The sequence below is a fragment of the Dreissena polymorpha genome, chromosome 5, assembly GCF_020536995.1.
Source record: "Dreissena polymorpha isolate Duluth1 chromosome 5, UMN_Dpol_1.0, whole genome shotgun sequence".
In the NCBI taxonomy this organism is placed as follows: Eukaryota; Metazoa; Mollusca; class Bivalvia; order Myida; family Dreissenidae; genus Dreissena; species Dreissena polymorpha.
The window spans coordinates 80,903,561-80,922,813 of NC_068359.1; the positions used below are offsets into that span (position 1 = coordinate 80,903,561).

At 35.0% G+C, this 19,253-nt stretch overlaps 1 protein-coding gene across 4 annotated transcripts; it reads left to right on the forward strand.

Annotated features, from left to right (window-relative positions):
- The first annotated feature begins 1,702 nt into the window (after positions 1–1,702).
- LOC127882085 (DNA replication complex GINS protein PSF2-like) lies at positions 1,703–14,806 on the forward strand. 4 transcript variants are annotated; one of them, XR_008050394.1, is made up of 6 exons: positions 1,703–1,855; positions 4,736–4,850; positions 5,543–5,642; positions 10,662–10,788; positions 12,600–13,715; positions 14,011–14,806. XR_008050394.1 is itself a non-coding variant. In XM_052430523.1 (5 exons), the coding sequence occupies exons 1-5, from the start codon at positions 1,766–1,768 to the stop codon at positions 12,717–12,719; spliced, it is 552 nt and encodes a 183-aa protein (XP_052286483.1). In that variant the 5' UTR covers positions 1,703–1,765; the 3' UTR covers positions 12,720–14,806. The 4 variants fall into 4 exon arrangements, 1 of the variants encoding a protein (XP_052286483.1); XR_008050396.1 differs by having other exon boundaries at positions 12,600–13,553; XR_008050395.1 differs by having other exon boundaries at positions 12,600–13,527; positions 13,690–14,806.
- The last annotated feature ends 4,447 nt before the right edge of the window (positions 14,807–19,253 follow it).

A 19,253-nucleotide genomic window follows, 5' to 3' on the forward strand; every position in this document is an offset into this window, starting at 1 on the left:
AATTAAAAAGCAATGGCAGCGCACATACACCACGTTAAATTATAATTGCGTGAACTAAACCACCAAAGTCATTTTGTAAGAATTGCCTATAATAATGTTGCACTGACTCATTAATATTTCATGGCTTTTTCTTCCTATTTTGGGAAAAGGAGTCTGACCAAATTGGGAATTTTTTATCGACAAAATTGTCCATTTTGGGAATTTTTGCTTTGATGAAACAGCTCATTTTGGGAAAACATTGTGAATTTATCATGCTTAAATAAGTCAGTGGTTTAACAAATATTTTTTTTCATTTGTTATTTTGTCTTCTTTATATAAACACATGCAATATTGGGCATGTTCAACGTTTATTCAAGTACTGCAATTTTGTTTTTCAGTTACAGTTACACTCTGAGATAAGAACTGTACAGGCAAAATCTTATAGCAGATATTTTTGACCAAAACAAACACTGGTTAGTCACACAAGTTACAGCATAATTTTTCTCTGATTTCTGATTTTGAAAGCATCACACAGCTCCTCAAATGTTTTGTCATTCAGGTGCAGGTAAGCATCAGATGAGTAAGTTTGCTTTGTGTGAATGTGCTCAACCACAGCAGTGCTTTTTGAAATGATACACATCAGCTGGACGAGTTGGAACATTAATAATCTAATTATCATTAGTCAAAAGACACTTCTTTCTAAAAAAATTATTTCGGTTTGGGATCGGGTCCGTTTGCTTTGGGAACGCCTCCGTTTTCCGGAGGCGCAGGCAGTGCTGAAAACCCTCTGTAGTTCTAATTATTTTCTATATAGATAACATGTTTACTTACATGGATGGTGTAATTAATGGAGGACCTCTTCAGTTATTGATTAAAATATTCGTTTAGATTAGCCACATAAAACTAATAGGTGACGAATGTTAAATTATATGTGCTCTGAAATCGCAAGGTATGTTTTTACAACTATGTTTTCAAATTAAAGAGACCTGATTCTAAATTATAAAAAAACAGTTCACAGTGGTCTATGAAGAATTTACCACTTCACATTTTGCCAACGAAATAATGAGCTAAGAATGCACTTGAATGGATAACTTAAATTAAGTTATTAACTCAAAGATCGCCGTGGTGTAGTGGATATGGTGTCCGCCTAGCGATCATGGGTTCGATCCCCACTGTGGGGGCGTTCTTTAGATCTTCCCCGTAGACACCAAGGAAAAACGGACTCGAAAGCGTTTCATATAAGCTTAGGCTTGTTATGCAATCGAGCTTAAATAAAAAGGTTTAGAAAAAAAAATCATTTATGCCTAGCGTCTAGAAAAAAATACCTTGGCAAACAGCGTAGACCCAGATGAGACGCCGCATGATTTGCGCTGTGTGCTTAAATGAAATTTTGTAAGAAATATTCTAAATATAGAAATAGATATACTAGATATCCCTTATTAAAATAAATATAATATAAATTGGGGCCGAATAAGCTTGGGTCCGAAAGAGCCTGAAATTTCGGTCTGGGCCGAAAGAGCTTGGGTCCGAAAGAGCCTGCTACCGATTTGAGTAAGATTTATGAACGATATAGATTAAGATATGATCAAATTTCTCTACGATAAACTTTTTATTTATTACTCAAAACAAGTTATAAACAAGTATTTTTAAGGTCGATACAGACATCGAAATGACACAGATATAGTGTTAAGTAACCATTCGACCAAATTTTATAAATAATAAATAAACCGACACCGCAAATAAACGCGCGAAAGTTTGTAAACATTGTAATAAATTTCAAGAACAAATGGACCCAGCAGAAGTAGAATTTATTGCCGAAAAGGAACTTATAACCATAGTTCCCAACTTTGGGCTTGACAAAATTTATTTGATTAGTGTAAGCATTTAACATTTATGGAAACACTTATTTCACCGTTGTTGCTCAGACATGCGCAATTCGGACATTCTATACTTCGGACATACAGATATATACATACATACATACATATCCGGTTAGGGCCGCAAGCTGGATCAGCTTCTAATAGCCCCCTCATGTTCGTTAACCCAGATAGTCTCCGGTATAACTGAGTACATTTTATCTCCCATGTATTTATCCAATCTGTTTTTAAAGGTATTAAGGGATGGCGCTGTAACAATGAATTCCGGTAGATTATTCCACGGACCTATCACTCTCTGAGAGAAGAAGTATTTTCTGGTGTCCTTTCTACAAGATTTCTTCTTGAGTTTTAAACAGTGACCCCTTGTCGTAGTATTGTTCATTTAAAAAAATCTGTCAAATTCAATGTCTTCTTTTTTATTCAAGAGTTTAAAAACTTCGATCATGTCTCCACGGAAACGACGATATGACAAAGATGGTATTTTCAATATAATTGAACCTGACTAGGAAAAAAATACTGGAATTCTATTGCTTTTTGACCGGATTGCAATTGTTAATTTTTTTGTTTCTTTGCATGAAAATACTTAGCCTTACTATAATGTAATATATTTAATTAAATTAACTTGCCTGTGACTAAGTAGTAAGTTGCAATAATTCGACTCTCAGCCTTATAACCTAAAGGGTTGCTGAGAATTGCAATGCGCTCTATTGTTCAAAGTTGCAAAATATGACCATCATTGCAAAGGCTAAAAAACGATTTTGGGCATCATTTATGCCCGGACGTCCATTAACGGAAGCACTGATACTGTCTTCTTGATTTCATTTAAACTTTATATTACCTTAGAAAATCTCCTGAAAAAAAATAAGTTGATTAATATTGTTCATTTTTGTAAAAATACACTTGTGTTTTCAGGGTTATAAATAACTTTTGGAGTTTATTGGCAGTGTTTTTTTTCATTCAAAATCGGGTCCGGTAACCTTTACCGGACCCATTTCCAATGGAAAAAAGATTTCAATATTTTGTTCATCTCCCATCCATATAAGTTGAACCTAAGTTAATATAATACTGGACACACTTTTATCCTCAATTTTGAAGCATTTTTTAGCAAAACAACAACAACACTAATTTCCCAATTTGAGTCAAAACACCATGAATTTTCCCAATCCAAAGGGACCCGGCCCCATTCCCAAAACGGTGAAAAACACACTGATTGGGTAATTCACCCCCTGTTTTTGACAACAATAGGGTTTTTGTAAATTCAATAGAGTTTTAGCCAAAAATTTCACCCCCTACTTTTGAGCTTAATTGGGTTTTTCAACCCCCGTTTTTTATCTCAATTGGGTAATTAAGGGTATGACATATGCAGTATAATAAAATACTACTAAGGTTGCTATATTATTTATACAAATGGAATTCTAAAAGGTACCTGTACATAACAACAAACAATTACTGATTTTTGATCAAAGTTCATTCATTTTTGCGATGAATAAGACCGAGTTCGTGAAAAGCTCTGCACAATTGATAAACTATGGCTGTTCAAAGCGATGCACCCCATGTTTCGGGTCATTTTGAGTTGAATACTTCGAAAATGAAAGTAGAAATCGGACGGGTCTACGAATAATTACAATAATACCCTAAAGATAGATAACAGCTGAAAAAACTGCCTTCTTTTCTTCATAGGACAGCAATTGGAAAACAATTCCGCCATAAGGGCGATCGACTGTGACAGTGTGGTGTAGCCCACTGTCCGATGCGTTCAGATTGCATAGGACAACATATAAACTTTGTGGTAATTTATGTACGGAAAATAACCAGTCTAAAAAGTACGTCCGGTGTTCGTAAGAATTGCGTTTTGTGATGCAAGGTTTTTCACAGGATTACGTTATTAAATTGCGTTTTTGTAGGCTTTATTTTGAATTTAATTACGTTTTTGTTTATTTTTAATTGCGTAATAACGCAAATACGCTTGTTTTCTATAGCCCTGGTTTTATTTATTATCAATACATGTACCTTCCATTTTTCTCTATTTATATATACAAAACTTAAATAAAAAGTGGGCCATCTGGATGCTCATTTCTGCAATATGAGCCAACATTCAATTTCATTTTATTTTTGATTATCCCCCCCCCCTCCCCCAAAGGCAGAGGGATATAGTTTTGGCATTGTCCATCCATCAGTCCATCCTTGTGTCACAAACATTTACAGGGGCCATCCAACAGATGAAGCGTCGTATCGACGCGATTCGATATTTTGGGAAACTACGAGGATTGCTTATATAGCCAAACAATACATCTGCTCTAAATGTGAGTGTGGATGGTCGAGTGGTCTAGGCGGGATGCTTTTTACTCCAGGAATCCAGGGGTCAGTGGTTCGAGCCCTGTTGAGGGTTACTTTTTTCCTTTTTTAAAAAAATTGTATTATTGTTTTTTTACTGGAGATTTTTAGTTCAAATGTTTAAATTTATCAATATAAAGCATTTAAAGCATTTAATGACAAGCTTCAATACATGCCAAAATCTGTTGGACGGCCCATTTAAGGAATACGTGTATATCTCAGAAATTCTATAAGATTTCTACTTGAAATTGGTACAAAGCTATCGATAAGGAGAAGTACTAGGCTCAAGAACCATAAACCTTGACTTTTTTAAGTATGAACTATTGGCCTTTGTTGTTTTTTAAGCTTCTTGGGTGTTAAGATATCGAATAGGAGAATAGTATAGCATTATTAAAAACAAAAACCTTACACTGTGTTATTTTACAGTTGTTTAATTGTTGTTTTACACTCCATAAAAACTCTATTTGGCGTGGGATATCAATTCAATAAGTTTGCTTGTCCTAGAGTATAACTATAGTTATGTACTTATGTCCATTATATTCTAGGGTGACATAGGTCCTTTTATTGCTGGCATGCCCATTGATGTACCTCTGTGGATGGCGATCAATTTGAAACAGCGACAGAAGGCCAGGATACGACCACCAGAATGGTTGGATGTTGGTAGGAAGGGCTTATTTTTCTTAATAAATTATCAAAATTACTCAGTTCATCCCCAAACTCAAATTGCTTGATGTTTTCGTTAGCAATTATTGTATGTTTTTCTGTGACAAAGTCCCCTTCGGCTGCTTTTAATTTTGATTATTGATTCCATTGCGCTCATACTGGGAAAGGTTATCATACAAATATATAAAAGTATTGTTAAAGATTGACCAGGCGTTATTCTATCCTAAATTTTGTGTAAGGAATTACTTCTTTTTTTGAAGATATAAGGGAGAAGTGACTCTACTTTCTCCAAATTTAATGACAACTAATAATGAACTATCAACTGGTGGCATCTTGTAAACCTGGTGCCTATTAGCCAATCTGTTAATGTATTTAGCTTCAAACCTAGTTATTTTAGCTTGATTGCCTAGAAGCGCTCTTGAGTCTGTTACCTGGGACTAGAACCAGTACTTGGTGTCTCTTGGGGAGTTCTGAAGATCAGTAATTGTCCCACAGTGGGGAGCAAGCCCAATACCTCCCACTTTCTAGGCAGACGCAATATCAACTATGCCACGGCGACCTCTTTACGTTTGATTATATAATTATCATTACCAGAAGTAATATTCATTTTACAGAATCATATGATGGCAACACAAATGTTTGATTCGCTACCTGCTTAGATATAATCGTTGTAGATTTATAAATTTTAGAAAAACTTCGGGAGAAGAAACAAGAAGAAACCGATTCCAAGTTCTTCACAGAAATGCCCTGCAAATGTTACATAGAGATGACCACTCTCCTGCTAAAGCAGTCAGTATTATTCTGGGATGTAGACGCATCGGAATGGGTTACTTCTCACAGGGCTTGTTTCTTGATTTGGGGAAAAGGCCTGGCCTTCTATTTTGAGGAAAAACTATCAACAAAACTGAGAAAGGCGAAAAAATCCCGAAGTTAGATTGAAATTTGTGGACAAAAATTGCATAACCTCAAAGAAATTCTCTATGTGGAAGGGACCTTTCTCTTGGGGGATGGGATCTTTATAAGGCCCTTGCTAAAGACGGACTAAAAATCCCTGTTTCCTCAATCATACCACTTAACAAAAGCTTTTGAACACCCCAGAAGTCGTTAATTTAGAGAAAATATCAATTCTGAACCATTTCAACAATCATTACACTCATTCTCTCTTTGCATGTACAATTAGGACTAGGGATTTTCATGAAATACATGAGCACTGTTTCTTTGTAACAAGAATTCATTGATGATGCGTTAACATCAATATTTGAATGTGGATTTTGGATTTCAAATTTAATTATGCTCATGTGAAAGTACAAACACAGATTATTTTTGTATTTCTATAAATCAATTAGGCCTGATGTAAATATAAATAAGGTTTGATGTTTTGAGATTGAGTTTTATAGATACCAAAAACCAGGATGTAACGAAAGAAAATAATTAGGGCTATAACGAATACACTAGGTGACGAATACAATACGTATCACGAATACAGGGTGGCGAATACGAATATTTATTCACGAATATGAATTTCAATGAACAAAAGTAATACTTACAACTTGACATGACATTATATAGTATGAAACTGAAAATATGAGTATTTGTCAATTTGATTAATTCAGTATCATTGCCGGGATCATTGCATAATGAAAATATGAAATGTAACCCTTTGAAATAACAAAACACTGACTAGAACTGCTTAAAATTTGAACACAGTTTTGAAAACATGACTTGTACCAATACAATCCTTGAGCAGAACAATTAAGAGTAAACAGTTGGCCGGCGGCTCCATGTTTGTTGATAAGTAGCACAATCATTGTCGTAAAGATAAACAAAAAAGAAATTCCATCTGCTAATCCTTTTTGTGTATGTTTGAGCATCAAAACACTGTATTTACCTAAATAAACATTAAACAACCATTGAAAGATTTTTCAATTCAATATAGTAAATATTCAACCGGTGCCCGCCATTTTTGTTGGTAATCTCACTGTGTAACATAGTGGGTGGGGTAAACATGATGAAAAACGCCGGAATAAGGCGAAGAACATTTAAATATAGGGGTTTATTGTATGAACATTTATTTGTAAGGTAAGATAAGATGATTTAACTTTCATACTCGAAACCACGTTGTTTGTATTTGTTAAATATTGGGTTTGGGAGGTGGCGAATAACGAATACGATTTGTCCATAGGTCGTATTCGAGTAATTCGAATTTTCGAATGTATTGTTACAGCCGTAAAAATAATACATTGTTAAATTAGATGCATTTACGAAATCATGACTTCATAATTTGATTTTGTTCAGGGCCAGGACTTTAACACAGTCAAAGCATGTGTGAATTTAAACCCAAAACAATTTGTAGCGACGAGAGAAATGACATGTTAATTCCAAAACTTTTCAAGTGCATAACAACAAAATTGTTATGGGAATCGAGTCAGGAACTATTGCTGTGTAGTTTTATTTATTTTTATAATTGTGAAGGAGGAAATATATACGATCCAGAATTTGTGACTTGCTCATGTGTTAATTTCTTGGCAAAGCTTATATATAATGGTAGATGTTAGTTGGTCTTCCATATTATGTGCAGGAAATGTTAATGGCTTAATTATGTACAGAACATAAGTAAATCAGGAGTGTGATTTTTCTGTAGATTTCCGCGGATCGGGTTGTCCGGGGTCATTTCTGTGATTTGTGTAAATTCGTAAAAAAATGGATGAGGGGGATACGACCTATTTTGCGGGCGTTATTCATAAGTGGTGCAAAAAATCCGCGGATCAGGAAACCTCTCCGCGTATTACACTGGTAAATTCTTCCTGAGCATTTTTTTTTTAATAAGCGATGTCATTGGCTGTCGTTTCCCAATCTTCCAATTAAAATCGCTCTTTTAAATTGCTGATTTGTTCGCAAGTGGGGTCTTTGTGAAGCAAAAATAAAGATTATTCAAAGAACGAACAAATTTCACATAATCTCACAGATTGAACAATTATTGATTGACACATTTAAATAGGAAAGGGAAGAAACAAAAGTGGATATTAATCAGAAAGGGATACCACAAGCAACGTTAGCAACGACCTGTCCGCCATTTTCTAGACAAGCTACATGTTTAGGTTCACTTTTATTCCAACGAGTTTCTTTTGTTTTCCTCTTTAAAAAACGATTAAAAATGGTTAAACGGTGTCAATGGGGATTATGTAACTCGGACAATCGATATCCTGAAAGATTAGTTGGTGACATTTAATTTATATCGTTTCCAAAGCCGAAAAGAGATCTTGAGAAGTGTAAGAGATGTATAAATACATGCGGTCGTCACCACGAACAACTGAATGTCAACACTGTCAAAGACAATTATAATATATTTTTATCGGATATACTAGCATATTTAAATAGTTTATGTTATCGATCTGATTATCACATAATATTTCACGTTAAAAAAAAATAGTTTTATCAGTTACTAGGTCATTAATAAACAGAAGCGAGGTTCATCTGCATTACTTAAAGAGAAATAAAACCCCAGCATGAAGCCTAATTCATGCTGTGTTTTATTACTCTGATAGTAATGCACTTAATTGACATCATACATGTTATTTGAAGGTGACATGTGATATATTATCTTATTAACAGTATCTACACATTTGCACTCATGTGAAGTCACCAATAAACGCTTTTAATCCACACTAGGAGCTCGAATGCCTAGATCTCATTTTTTAAACGAGTTTCGTTTATTTTGTTCGGATTAAGAAACGGAAATGAAATATGGCAAAATCGGTGTAAAAAGGGTTAATGCAACTCTGACATTTGGTATCCAGAAAGATAAGTTAGATGAATTAAATTTATACCATTTCCAACGCGGCAATGCGGTCTTGACAAGAGCGAGTGGAAGCTTCAAGAATTACGGAGATCCCCTTTATAGAACATTAATTTATTTCACAAACTTGAAATGTCATATAAGCAATAACTAAGCATTATTAAGTATGTATTATGTCACGTGTGCATGTAAAATAATTGAGAATTTTGGTACCCAATTCGTGTAACTTTACGAAATCCCCGTTAAAAATCGCGTTTCTGTGTGTGTCAGAAACAGGTGAAAACCATTTTGTTATTATTTTAATAAAGACGTATAAATGCTATTGTAAAAGAGTTATTATTACTGATATTAGTTAACCAATAAATGCGGTAACTTCGGGGAAGTCGGTACCTGCGCGAGCGTCTGATATTGGTAGCCTTATTAATTTATAATAGCCTGACCGTATTCCATTTCGTACAACGCTAATTTTATATCAGACAATGTCCAAACTTATTGTGTTGTTTTTGCGCTTTAAATTATAGTGATTGATAAATGTCCCATAAGCAATGTTTAATATGATTAATATCACTTTTATACGCAATAACATGTGGGATTGAGGTACCCACCCGGCGTCAGAAAGCGCGTAAAACTTCACCGAATTCCCAGTTATAAAGCGCTATTTCGTGTCAAATACACGGGTAGGGGGGAATGTTTCGGTAATAATTTTGTTAATAACACGGGTAAATACCGGTGAAGTGTTAATTTATTGCAAATACCACGATTACACGTAATAACGGGTTCGATTTCGGTAAGCGCGCAAGCGTTTGAGAGCGGGTTTAATGTACCGATTTACCCGTTATAAATAGCTGATGTTCTCTTTAATCGTATATTTTTTGCATTTGCAGAATAACTAAATGGCATCAACCCCTTTACAAGTGTAATATGGTGTTAAACAACTCCATAAAATCATCCGGAATATCGTAAATCTATATGCAGTCTATAGGCAAAGAAGCCATTTTGGTGTTAGCTTGTCTAGGTTTTCTTCCCGCTGAGCCACGTGATTAAGTGGGCGGAGCGATCACTGATAAGGCGTCATGTCAATTGTTCCAAAAGGGTCATCCAAGAGTCTTCTTCTTCGCTAAAATGTTCAAACTTTGTGAGAAGATTGGTTCCAATAATGTCTTGACCCACATGAAATCAGTGTAATAAGGGGATAAAAGCTTTGTGAAAAGTCACAGTTATTAAAAACATCACAAAAAGCACATCAGGTCAGTTTAGTTCATTAACCCATTTATGCCTAGTGGACTCTCCCATCCTTCTAAATTAGATCTATTTATTTCCAAAACTAGGGAAGTCTATTATACTTATTTCTATATTAAGAATATTTCTTACAGAAATTCCTTGAAGCAAACAGCGCAGACCCTGGCCGCATCATGCGGCGTCTCATCTGGGTCTACTCTGTTTGCCAAGGCTTTTTTTCTAGACGCAAGGCATAAATGGGTTAAGGGTCTCATATGGGCTCACCAGGGCCTTTGGCCTAAAGGATTTAAACGATTTTGAAAAACACGAGTGAAATGACCCACAGAGTTATTTAGTTTGTTCGTTCTTGCTAAATTATCTGTAAACTGTTTCTTAGTATACATTTTAGTCAAATATTATTTGATTTAAATAGATATTGTTGATTTACTTTCTGGTAACATTTGCATCATTTGAAAGGCAGATAATTAGCAGGAGTCAAAAGGGAGGTAATTGCAAAATGCTTTTATTAACTCCTTCAGTGCTGGAACTGAATTTTGAAGGCCTTTGCAAACAGTTTGGATCCAGATGAGACGCCACAAAACGTGGCGTCTCCTCAGGATCCAAACTGTTTGCTTTTCTTATAATATTCTTTGATAAAAAATCGAAGAAAATGCTAATTTTAGAAATTCAGCAGACAAATTTTAAGCAGACGACAAATTTCCCAGCATGCAAAGGGTCAAAAAGCAGGATTCTGCCTCAATTGTTACCCCTGCGGTCCTCTTGTTTTTTCGCAGTGCTGTGGATGACATTCCCCATGCTGATGAGACTCGAACGTTAATTAAGGATATCTGGGATCTCCGTATGGCCAAGCTACGCAGCAGCATCGACACGTTTGTGAAAAGCGATGCAACACATGCAAAGGTAACAATTTGTGGATATGTGAGGACTCTGATTTATTATGGGTTGACTGGCTTATATTGTTGTCATAGTTTGAATTTTTAATAAACATTAGATATTTTTTCCATTTTTTAAAAAATGTAACATCGCCTACATTGGTCTGTATAAAAATGTGTAGTTTTTAAAAAAATGGGTATTTGGTAGACACACAAATTCATGGATTTCCAATTTGGGGAAAATGTCTGATGTGTTTGTGTTAAATTTGTAGATCTCTTAACCCAAGAAATCAACCAAAATCAACTAGTCCCATAAATAATGATGAAATATGAAACCAGTCCATGGCAACTGTGAATGAATATGCAAGAGCCATGGATGAATTTCCATGCCAAGTCTTGAGAACATGTACATATTTTTATCTGCCTGTGCCACACTTAACCCTCTACCACTCAGTTAGGCATTTTAATACATTTGTTGGCCCTCTGAAAATCTGATTAAATTTTAGACCTGTTTTTAATAGATTCATGTTTTAAAGGCTTCATTTCCATCTCTTAGATACGGATGAGAAGCAAACAGCATAAAACCTTAACTGACTGCGAGTAACTTGCAGCTTATTCAGGTTTTATGCTGGTTACAGGGGTTAACGTAAGAAATTGACACATGCCCGGGGGGCAAGTTACTTTGAACATCTACTTGCCCTCATTAAAAACTGGTAGCCCTATTTTGAAGTCAATTTTTTATTGTCATTTGATCTTTAAAGCATTGATTCACATGCATTATTATGCTTGATTTAATTTCAGCTATAAATCAATGTATCAAAAATAAAATATTAATCGTTTTTATAATATAAAGTTGTCAACAAAACAAAATCTGGACAGTTTTATTTCATTGAATAGTCACTTTTGAATACAATACATATGAAGAGGTTATTACTATTGAAATTTTTAAACGGTATACTTGTCACTATATCTAATCAAGTTATGGCATAGATTTAAAGGGGGGAGGGCTTAAAATAGTACTGACACAAATCTTGCATTTCATCAATAGCGTCTCTTTATCAAATTCAAGCCATGGAAATTCATCAAGCCACGATGTTTGAAAGTTATGCTTTCGTGATTCATTTTCATATTTTTTCTTCCTTTCTTTCTCGGATGTTTTGGTTTTGAAAAGATCGGCTGGACACTACCGTCTGCCATGTTGAAACGTCTGCAGAGTAGAACTTGTTTTGAGCGTTTAGATTGGCTTATACAACGCAAGCGACCAATCAAATCTCGTTTCACTTGTACGTGATAAGTAAATATATTGACCCAAAGAAAATAAATATATAATAGGGAAAAGGTAAAAAAAAGCACGCAATTATGCTAATATGGAACGGACTTGCCTGGTGGACTATCTACTTTGGAAAATCACTTGCCGGCGATGATTTTAACCCGGCACGGGCGAGTGGGCCTCTGCTTAAAAAAGCCCTGTGGTTGCGTGTAGCATATAGCCATTTTCATTTTTGCTTCTGAGCGCAAAAGGGTTAAGATTTCTTCGATCATCTGTGTGGTTACTGGCCCTGTGTTAACCCATTCCCACATAGAAGCAAAGTGAAAATGGCTATGTGCAAACAGCATAAAGCCAGAACAGCCTGCCAGTAATCACAGTCTGTTCAGGTTTAATGCTGTTTGCTGCTCATCAGTACCGGTACTTAAGGGTTTGAAATGAAGCCTTTAAAATTTGAATCTAGTAAGAAAAGTCTTAAATTAAGTATAACTTTCTAAAGGGATTACAGATGCGTCAAAATACTAATCTAAGTGGTAAAGGGTAAATCATATCTATGTTTGTCTGTCTCGTAGTTGAACCACCTGACCTTGATGGAGCTGAACACCGTACGTCCCTTCCTGACAAAGGCTCTTGACCAGCTCAATGTTCTCCGTAGCAACACAGGGCCTGGCGCCCAGTACACGCAGGACTGATGTACGCTGACTTCAGCAACTAGTTATTGACTGCAGGACTAAGTTATTTTCTACTGAGGGCGTATTTTGTCGAATTTGGTGTCAGAAATTCGTCCCCTTTGCCCCCCCAGCAAAATAATTAAAAAGTATATATTTGTCACCAAAAATAACAAATAATTTCCATTGAAATAAAAACCAATTAAATAGTGATTTTTTATGAAATTTAGTTAATTTTGATAAAATGCTATAAAATCATTGTCTGTGATTGTTTTAGATAAGGATATATATTTAAAGAAACTAAGTATTCATTTATTAAGATGAATTCAAAATATTCTTTATATATTCTCCTTGTCAGTTACTAAAATTAGGTCATCAATTTGTGTACATTTGAACAGGTGAGTGTCAAGGCCATTATGACCCTTTTGTTATTATATTCTTTACTACAATAAGAAAAAATTCCCTGACATAGCTGAAATGTTTAATGCATCTTCATTTTATGATATCATCATAATATAAAGTTCATAAGTAATGTCATGAGTTTTTTCACAATCGGGGGGAACGCGGCCTGTTGCCCTTTAAAGTATGTGATGTTGCTTTTTGGGGTAAAAAATGGCATTTTTACCCATGAAAAGGAAAATTGTGATGCAAGAAATATTCGAGTATGTTCATTTTTAACCAGGTTTTCCAAGGCTGGCTGGCGGGCTGGCGGAACAAGCTTGTCCGGGCCATAACTATGTCGTTCATTGTCAGATTTTAAAATCATTTGGCACATTTGTTCACCATCATTGGACGGTGTGTCGCGCGAAATAATTACGTCGATATCTCCAAGGTCAAGGTCACACTTTGAGTTCAAAGGTCAAAAATGGCCATAAATGAGCTTGTCCGAGCCATAACTATGTCGTTCATTGTCAGATTTTAAAATCATTTGGCACATTTGTTCACCATCATTGGACGGTGTGTCGCGCGAAATAATTACGTCGATATCTCCAAGGTCAAGGTCACAGTTTGAGTTCAAAGGTCAAAAATGGCCATAAATGTCCCTTGAGATATAACCTTCATATTTGGTATGCATGTGTATATGTACAAGGCCTTTCCATACGCACAACAATTTTGACCCCTGTGACCTTGACCTTGAAGTAGGGGTCTGCGTTTAGGTTTCAAAATCTGCGTTTAGGTTTCGAAAAATGCTCATAACTTCTATGCCCCTTGAGATATAACCTTCATATTTGGTATGCATGTGTATATGGACAACGCCTTTCCATACGCACACAAATTTTGACCGTCCGAAAAAATTACGAATTAAAATTCAAAGGTAAAAAATAGCCATAAATGAGCTTGTCTGGGCTATAACTATGTCATTCATTATGAGATTTTAAAATCATTTGGCACATTTGTTCACCATCATGGGACGGTGTGTCGCATGAAAGAATCACGTCAATATCTCCAATGTCAAGGTCGCCACGACTAAAAATAGATTTATTTTAAAACAAACTTACAAAGGGGGTTAATTTTGTTTGTTCATTTCAAAAGTTCAGTTTGAGTTGTCTCCCTTTATCAGATTTTTTTTCACAATGAAAACCTGGTTTTGTGACAATTTTGTCCCTTGTTATGTACTTGAACCATAATGGAAAACCTTGTTCATCTGCTGGGTCTCACACAAGCTAACCAAAAAAATTATTACTGTAAATCACTGTGTTATAATTCACAGTGTATTGTTTACTTAAGGCTTGATTGGACCGCAAAACAAAAATGCACCGACCTCATAATGAATGTTCTTGTTGTAACTCAGAATAATTTACCACCTGGGGGGGCACCTTTAAACGGCAAGTGTTATGCAAGGTCAAACACCCTTGCTGAGGGAAAGAAAGTTGTCATTATATGTGCCTCCTTTTTTTAAACAATAATTGTTGTTAACTCGTGGTGTTTGTTAATGTTTGGAAAGCATTCACATTTGTCAAGAAAAATAACGGACACTTGTTTATGAAAAAAATAGTGTATCATCATGTCAGAATTGATGTCGTCTGGTGTTGTGTAATTTAAGTGCTGTTTTGTATTGTAAATTAATTGTTGATTTATGTATAACATAAGTGAATAAAATGTTGAATCCCCAATATTTACCTAGATAACGGAGTTATTTTCCAGTTTTTATGAGACGTGGTCAGCACATTTGTCGAAATTATATCTCAACTGAGTTTAAAGGGCACTGGTGTCCGCTAAGGGGCAGGGTTGTTTTTATGTCCCCTAGTTGGTACTGGGGGACATATTGTTTTTGCCCTGTCTGTTTGTAGGTTTATTTGCATCAAACTTTAACATTGGCCATAACTTTTGCAATATTAAAGATAGCAACTTTATATTTGGCATGCATGTGTATCTCATGGAGCTGCACATTTTGAGTGTTTAAAGGTCAAGGTCATCCTTCCAGGTCAAAGGTCAAATATATGGGGGGACAGAGTGTTTCACAAACACATCTTGTTTTTTTATGTCTTCAGATAAACCTTGTGAAAAGTGAAAGTCAAATGATTAGTCATATATCTTCGTGAAACTTGGTCAAAATATACTTTAATGAAATTTCAAACATGTTCGAAAATGATTATGGTACATTGAGAAACATGGCCACCAAGATGCCAGTCATATTTCCTTTTCCGGCTTAAAAAATAGTAAAATCAGTTTTAGTGAAACTTGCACAGAACAATGTTCTAATGACATCTTGGCATAGTCCGAAAATGCAGCCAGTCTCAGGGAGTTCAGGAGTCAAAGTGCCCCAAGGTCTAAAAATTACGAGAGGTCAAATTAAAAATGATTCTGGTCAAAATACTAAAGTAATTTAAAATGTTCCTAAATGCATGTTTAAGGTTTTGTAATGGCTTATTATTTATCATAATAATGAATACAACATTTTAACAAAATCTTTATTAATTCCATAAAATATTATTTCCAGTCCTTTTTTTTCTAGTTCCAACTGTGTGAATTTTTTTTTGTCAAAATGATGCAAGGCTAATGTTTCGCAGGAGTTAAAATTATATAATTTCAACTTGCTTGCATCAAAATGCAGGATTCTGCTTGAAGTGAAATCACGGAGTCTTGTTGACCATATTAATTTAAATCATTTAACTTGCTAGGTCTGCATCTTTGCAACCTGCATAGATAATTTCAATAACGTACCTGTATCAAATTTTAAGTTATTCACTGTAAACCAATTATCTTTTTTTAGAAGCAGATCAGTTAAGTTTCTTTGGTTTCAGGTGAGCACACCAGGGCCTTTGGCCCTCTTGTTAACCATGCAGTCAGTGTTTCATACAACATTACATGATAAACTTGATTTAAATAAATCAATTAAGTCATAGAACAACATTAAAATATTTTATTATTTTGAAATATTTCTAAAATACGATTTATCTTACACAATAATAATAACAATTTATGTACAGAATATCACAGAATATTTTTCCTATGAAAATACATCATTCAAGAGGGACATTTTAACAACCATCTGAAACAACACCAGAAACGTGTAGTAATTGTCTGTATAGAAAGGAAAAGCACAAAATTATACGTTCCCTTTTACATAGATACAATGTCAGAATATACCTGTCCATAAAGTACTCGCAATAGAGTTTAATACCAAATATGGGTTAACGGTTGCATAATTGATGTATGTGTCGCATAATATATCATTGATCTTTGTTGCCTCCTTATATTGAACACAGATTAACACCAGTTTCACACTGTGTTCATAAAAGACCCATATGTGTGAAAGCAAATTTATGTCTGTGTTTGGAAACTTAAATAATTTGCTTTTGGTTTCAATATGAACTCCACCAAACCCTCACACTATATCATCAAGTTCAATATTATAATAATATTTTTCCATGACAAACGTTCCACAGCACAAAACTGGAACTATTTTTGACGATGCTGCTTCAGCAGCTCGTCTAAGTTATCATACCATGAAAAACTTCTTCACAATGGCAACCTATGTAAAAGACCGAGCCAGTCCAGAGATAGCTCGATTTTTCTAATCGGCATACCTCGCTGATTATCATTGATAACATTATCCTAGCAGAGTTGTCGTTCGTGCCTCAACATACAACAATGGCCGCGCCCATTAGAGAATGTTGACACTCGTATCAAAACTTTCTTACAGCAATAATCGGCTTGTTTGGCTATTTAGAAACTGAGCTATCGATTAAAAATCAAAAATATTGTGTGAACGTCTGTCCCACATTTATTCTTGTAGACCGTTTGGCTTGAAATATTGCGTGGTTATCGACCGACTGTGAGTAAACGGCTGCACGGATTTCTTTGAAGTAAACGTTTTTTGAAAGGTTGTCCAAATGCCCATAAGAGGACCAAGGGATGCTTTGGATTATTATTATTTTTGACATTTTTGCGGCCCGCGAAGAAAGGCGTATGAAAATTCTAGTTAATGACATTGTTATGATTTTAATATCAGAGGGTGGGGATTTTTTTTCTTCATTTTTTTCATTTTTTCTCTCATTAAACATGATTTTATATAATTATTTGAATATACTATTCAGGGTACGTTACTTCCACCTGTGTTGAAAACATATACATAATCATGCAGTTACATGATACCAATAAATAATAACAAACCCACCCATACTATAGGGGTCATTGACAAAGCCTATGGTAAAAATGTGAACACATTCAGTGTAATCGCCCTATCGTGCCAGCAAAAACAACATGTTGACAGGTTGTCATTTTTGACAGTTCTACTTTCAATTTCATTTTGTGATATCAAACTATTAACAATTATGTGGCTGAGAAAAATATCGCCATTGCGTATTTAATATATTTTCTGCACATGTCTTCAAAAAACTTACATCAATACACGATTTTCTTCGTTGATTCAAACATTCCTTACAGGCTACCGGTTTGTTTACATAATTCGCCTACATTTTGACGCGCGTATGTAGGACCGCATTACCGCTTTCAAAATGTGTATTCATACTATTGCCTTCGAGGTACTTATCCGATATTTGACGGAAAGGGCCGAGAATGTGCGATTGTGAGTCAAGTTCCCCACAGGTACTACTTCCCCATTCTATACATAGATGGTGACGTCACTACGTTATTGTCAGTAAGACCGGTGTGTACACAATGCTACTTCCCCGTACCCCCATTTTTCCGTACCCAAAATTGTTCGTCCCCATTTTTTTTCGTACCCAATATTGTTTCGTACCCAATTTTTTTTCATACCCAATTTTTTTTTTCGTAACTTTTCGTAACAATTTTTTTTTCGTACCCAATTTTTGGTACCCAAATTTTTTTCGTACCGAAATTTTTTTGCGTACCCAATTTTTTTTTCGCATAATTTTTTTCGTACCCAAAATTTGTGTACCCAATTTTATTTTTCCTACCAACAAACACAATTGTGGTGATGAAGATAAACTTATATTGATGCTTTTATATCAATACTTTTCAAAAGCATCGTCACACCAGTACTGTCAGTACTTTGATCCTTCATTGTGCTCAAATCATAATGCCCATGAAAATATTTCAGGCAGTATGGAGACAACAAAAACGTAATGACAATATTCTGGTATACCAAATACAATTAAGATAGCAAGGAGTTAAACATTTGAACAAAGACACATATACATTTGAAACTGTAAGACAACTATAGTAAATTTGGTAGTATACAACATTTGGTTATTATAAGAATACTAGAAAAGTAAAATTAAGTCATTTGAGGTAAGTTGTTATTTAATTGCCTGACGAATAACAAAGTTTCAGCCCGGACAAGCTGTCCTGAAAACATTACCGATTCAGTTTTGTGGCTGAAATAGTTTTCAAAAATGCTATGTACCAACTTTCTATACAAAATATCTCAACTTACTCAATTTACCATCCCTCATGTAGTTAATCATTTTCGATTTTTAATGCCATGTATCCTCCCCACCCCCTACCCATTGTACCGACAAAGCACACAGACACGCAATGTTGACTTTGTTTGAAATTGCTAAAACTAACCAGGTAAGTCAATGTTTGGAAGTATTGCCTTTAATACATGAAACAAAACCAATTACATTACACATTAAAGTCAACATAGAATAATATTATACATTTTTTAACAGGCTTATCAATAAACTGATATTATTCACATGGAACAGGATGTTTTCAGTGTGGTCAAGCTCTCCTTGACAAATTAAAAGAAAAATATCACTGACTTTGTCAGATAAAATGAACAGTTTTGGCTATCTGAAGTATCCAGTTGTGTCCAAACTGTGCTGCTCTCTTCTGGCCACATTCAGTGTGCCCTTTATTATGTGGGGGACATAATTGCAAAAGACATATCCCATATGAACATCGAAAATAAAGATGCTGTCGCCATTATAAAAACTGCATGCATTCAAAAGGACACAAAAATAACCCAAATTACACAAGCAGTGTTTTTTTTTCTTTATCATTTTGGTAATGGGGAATGGGTCCTTTGAAATGGGAAAATCGCATCGGTTCGACTAAAATTGGAAAATCGGTGTATGGTTTATGGCGTACAAATGCTTTGTGAATAAAATTGTTTTAAATACTATA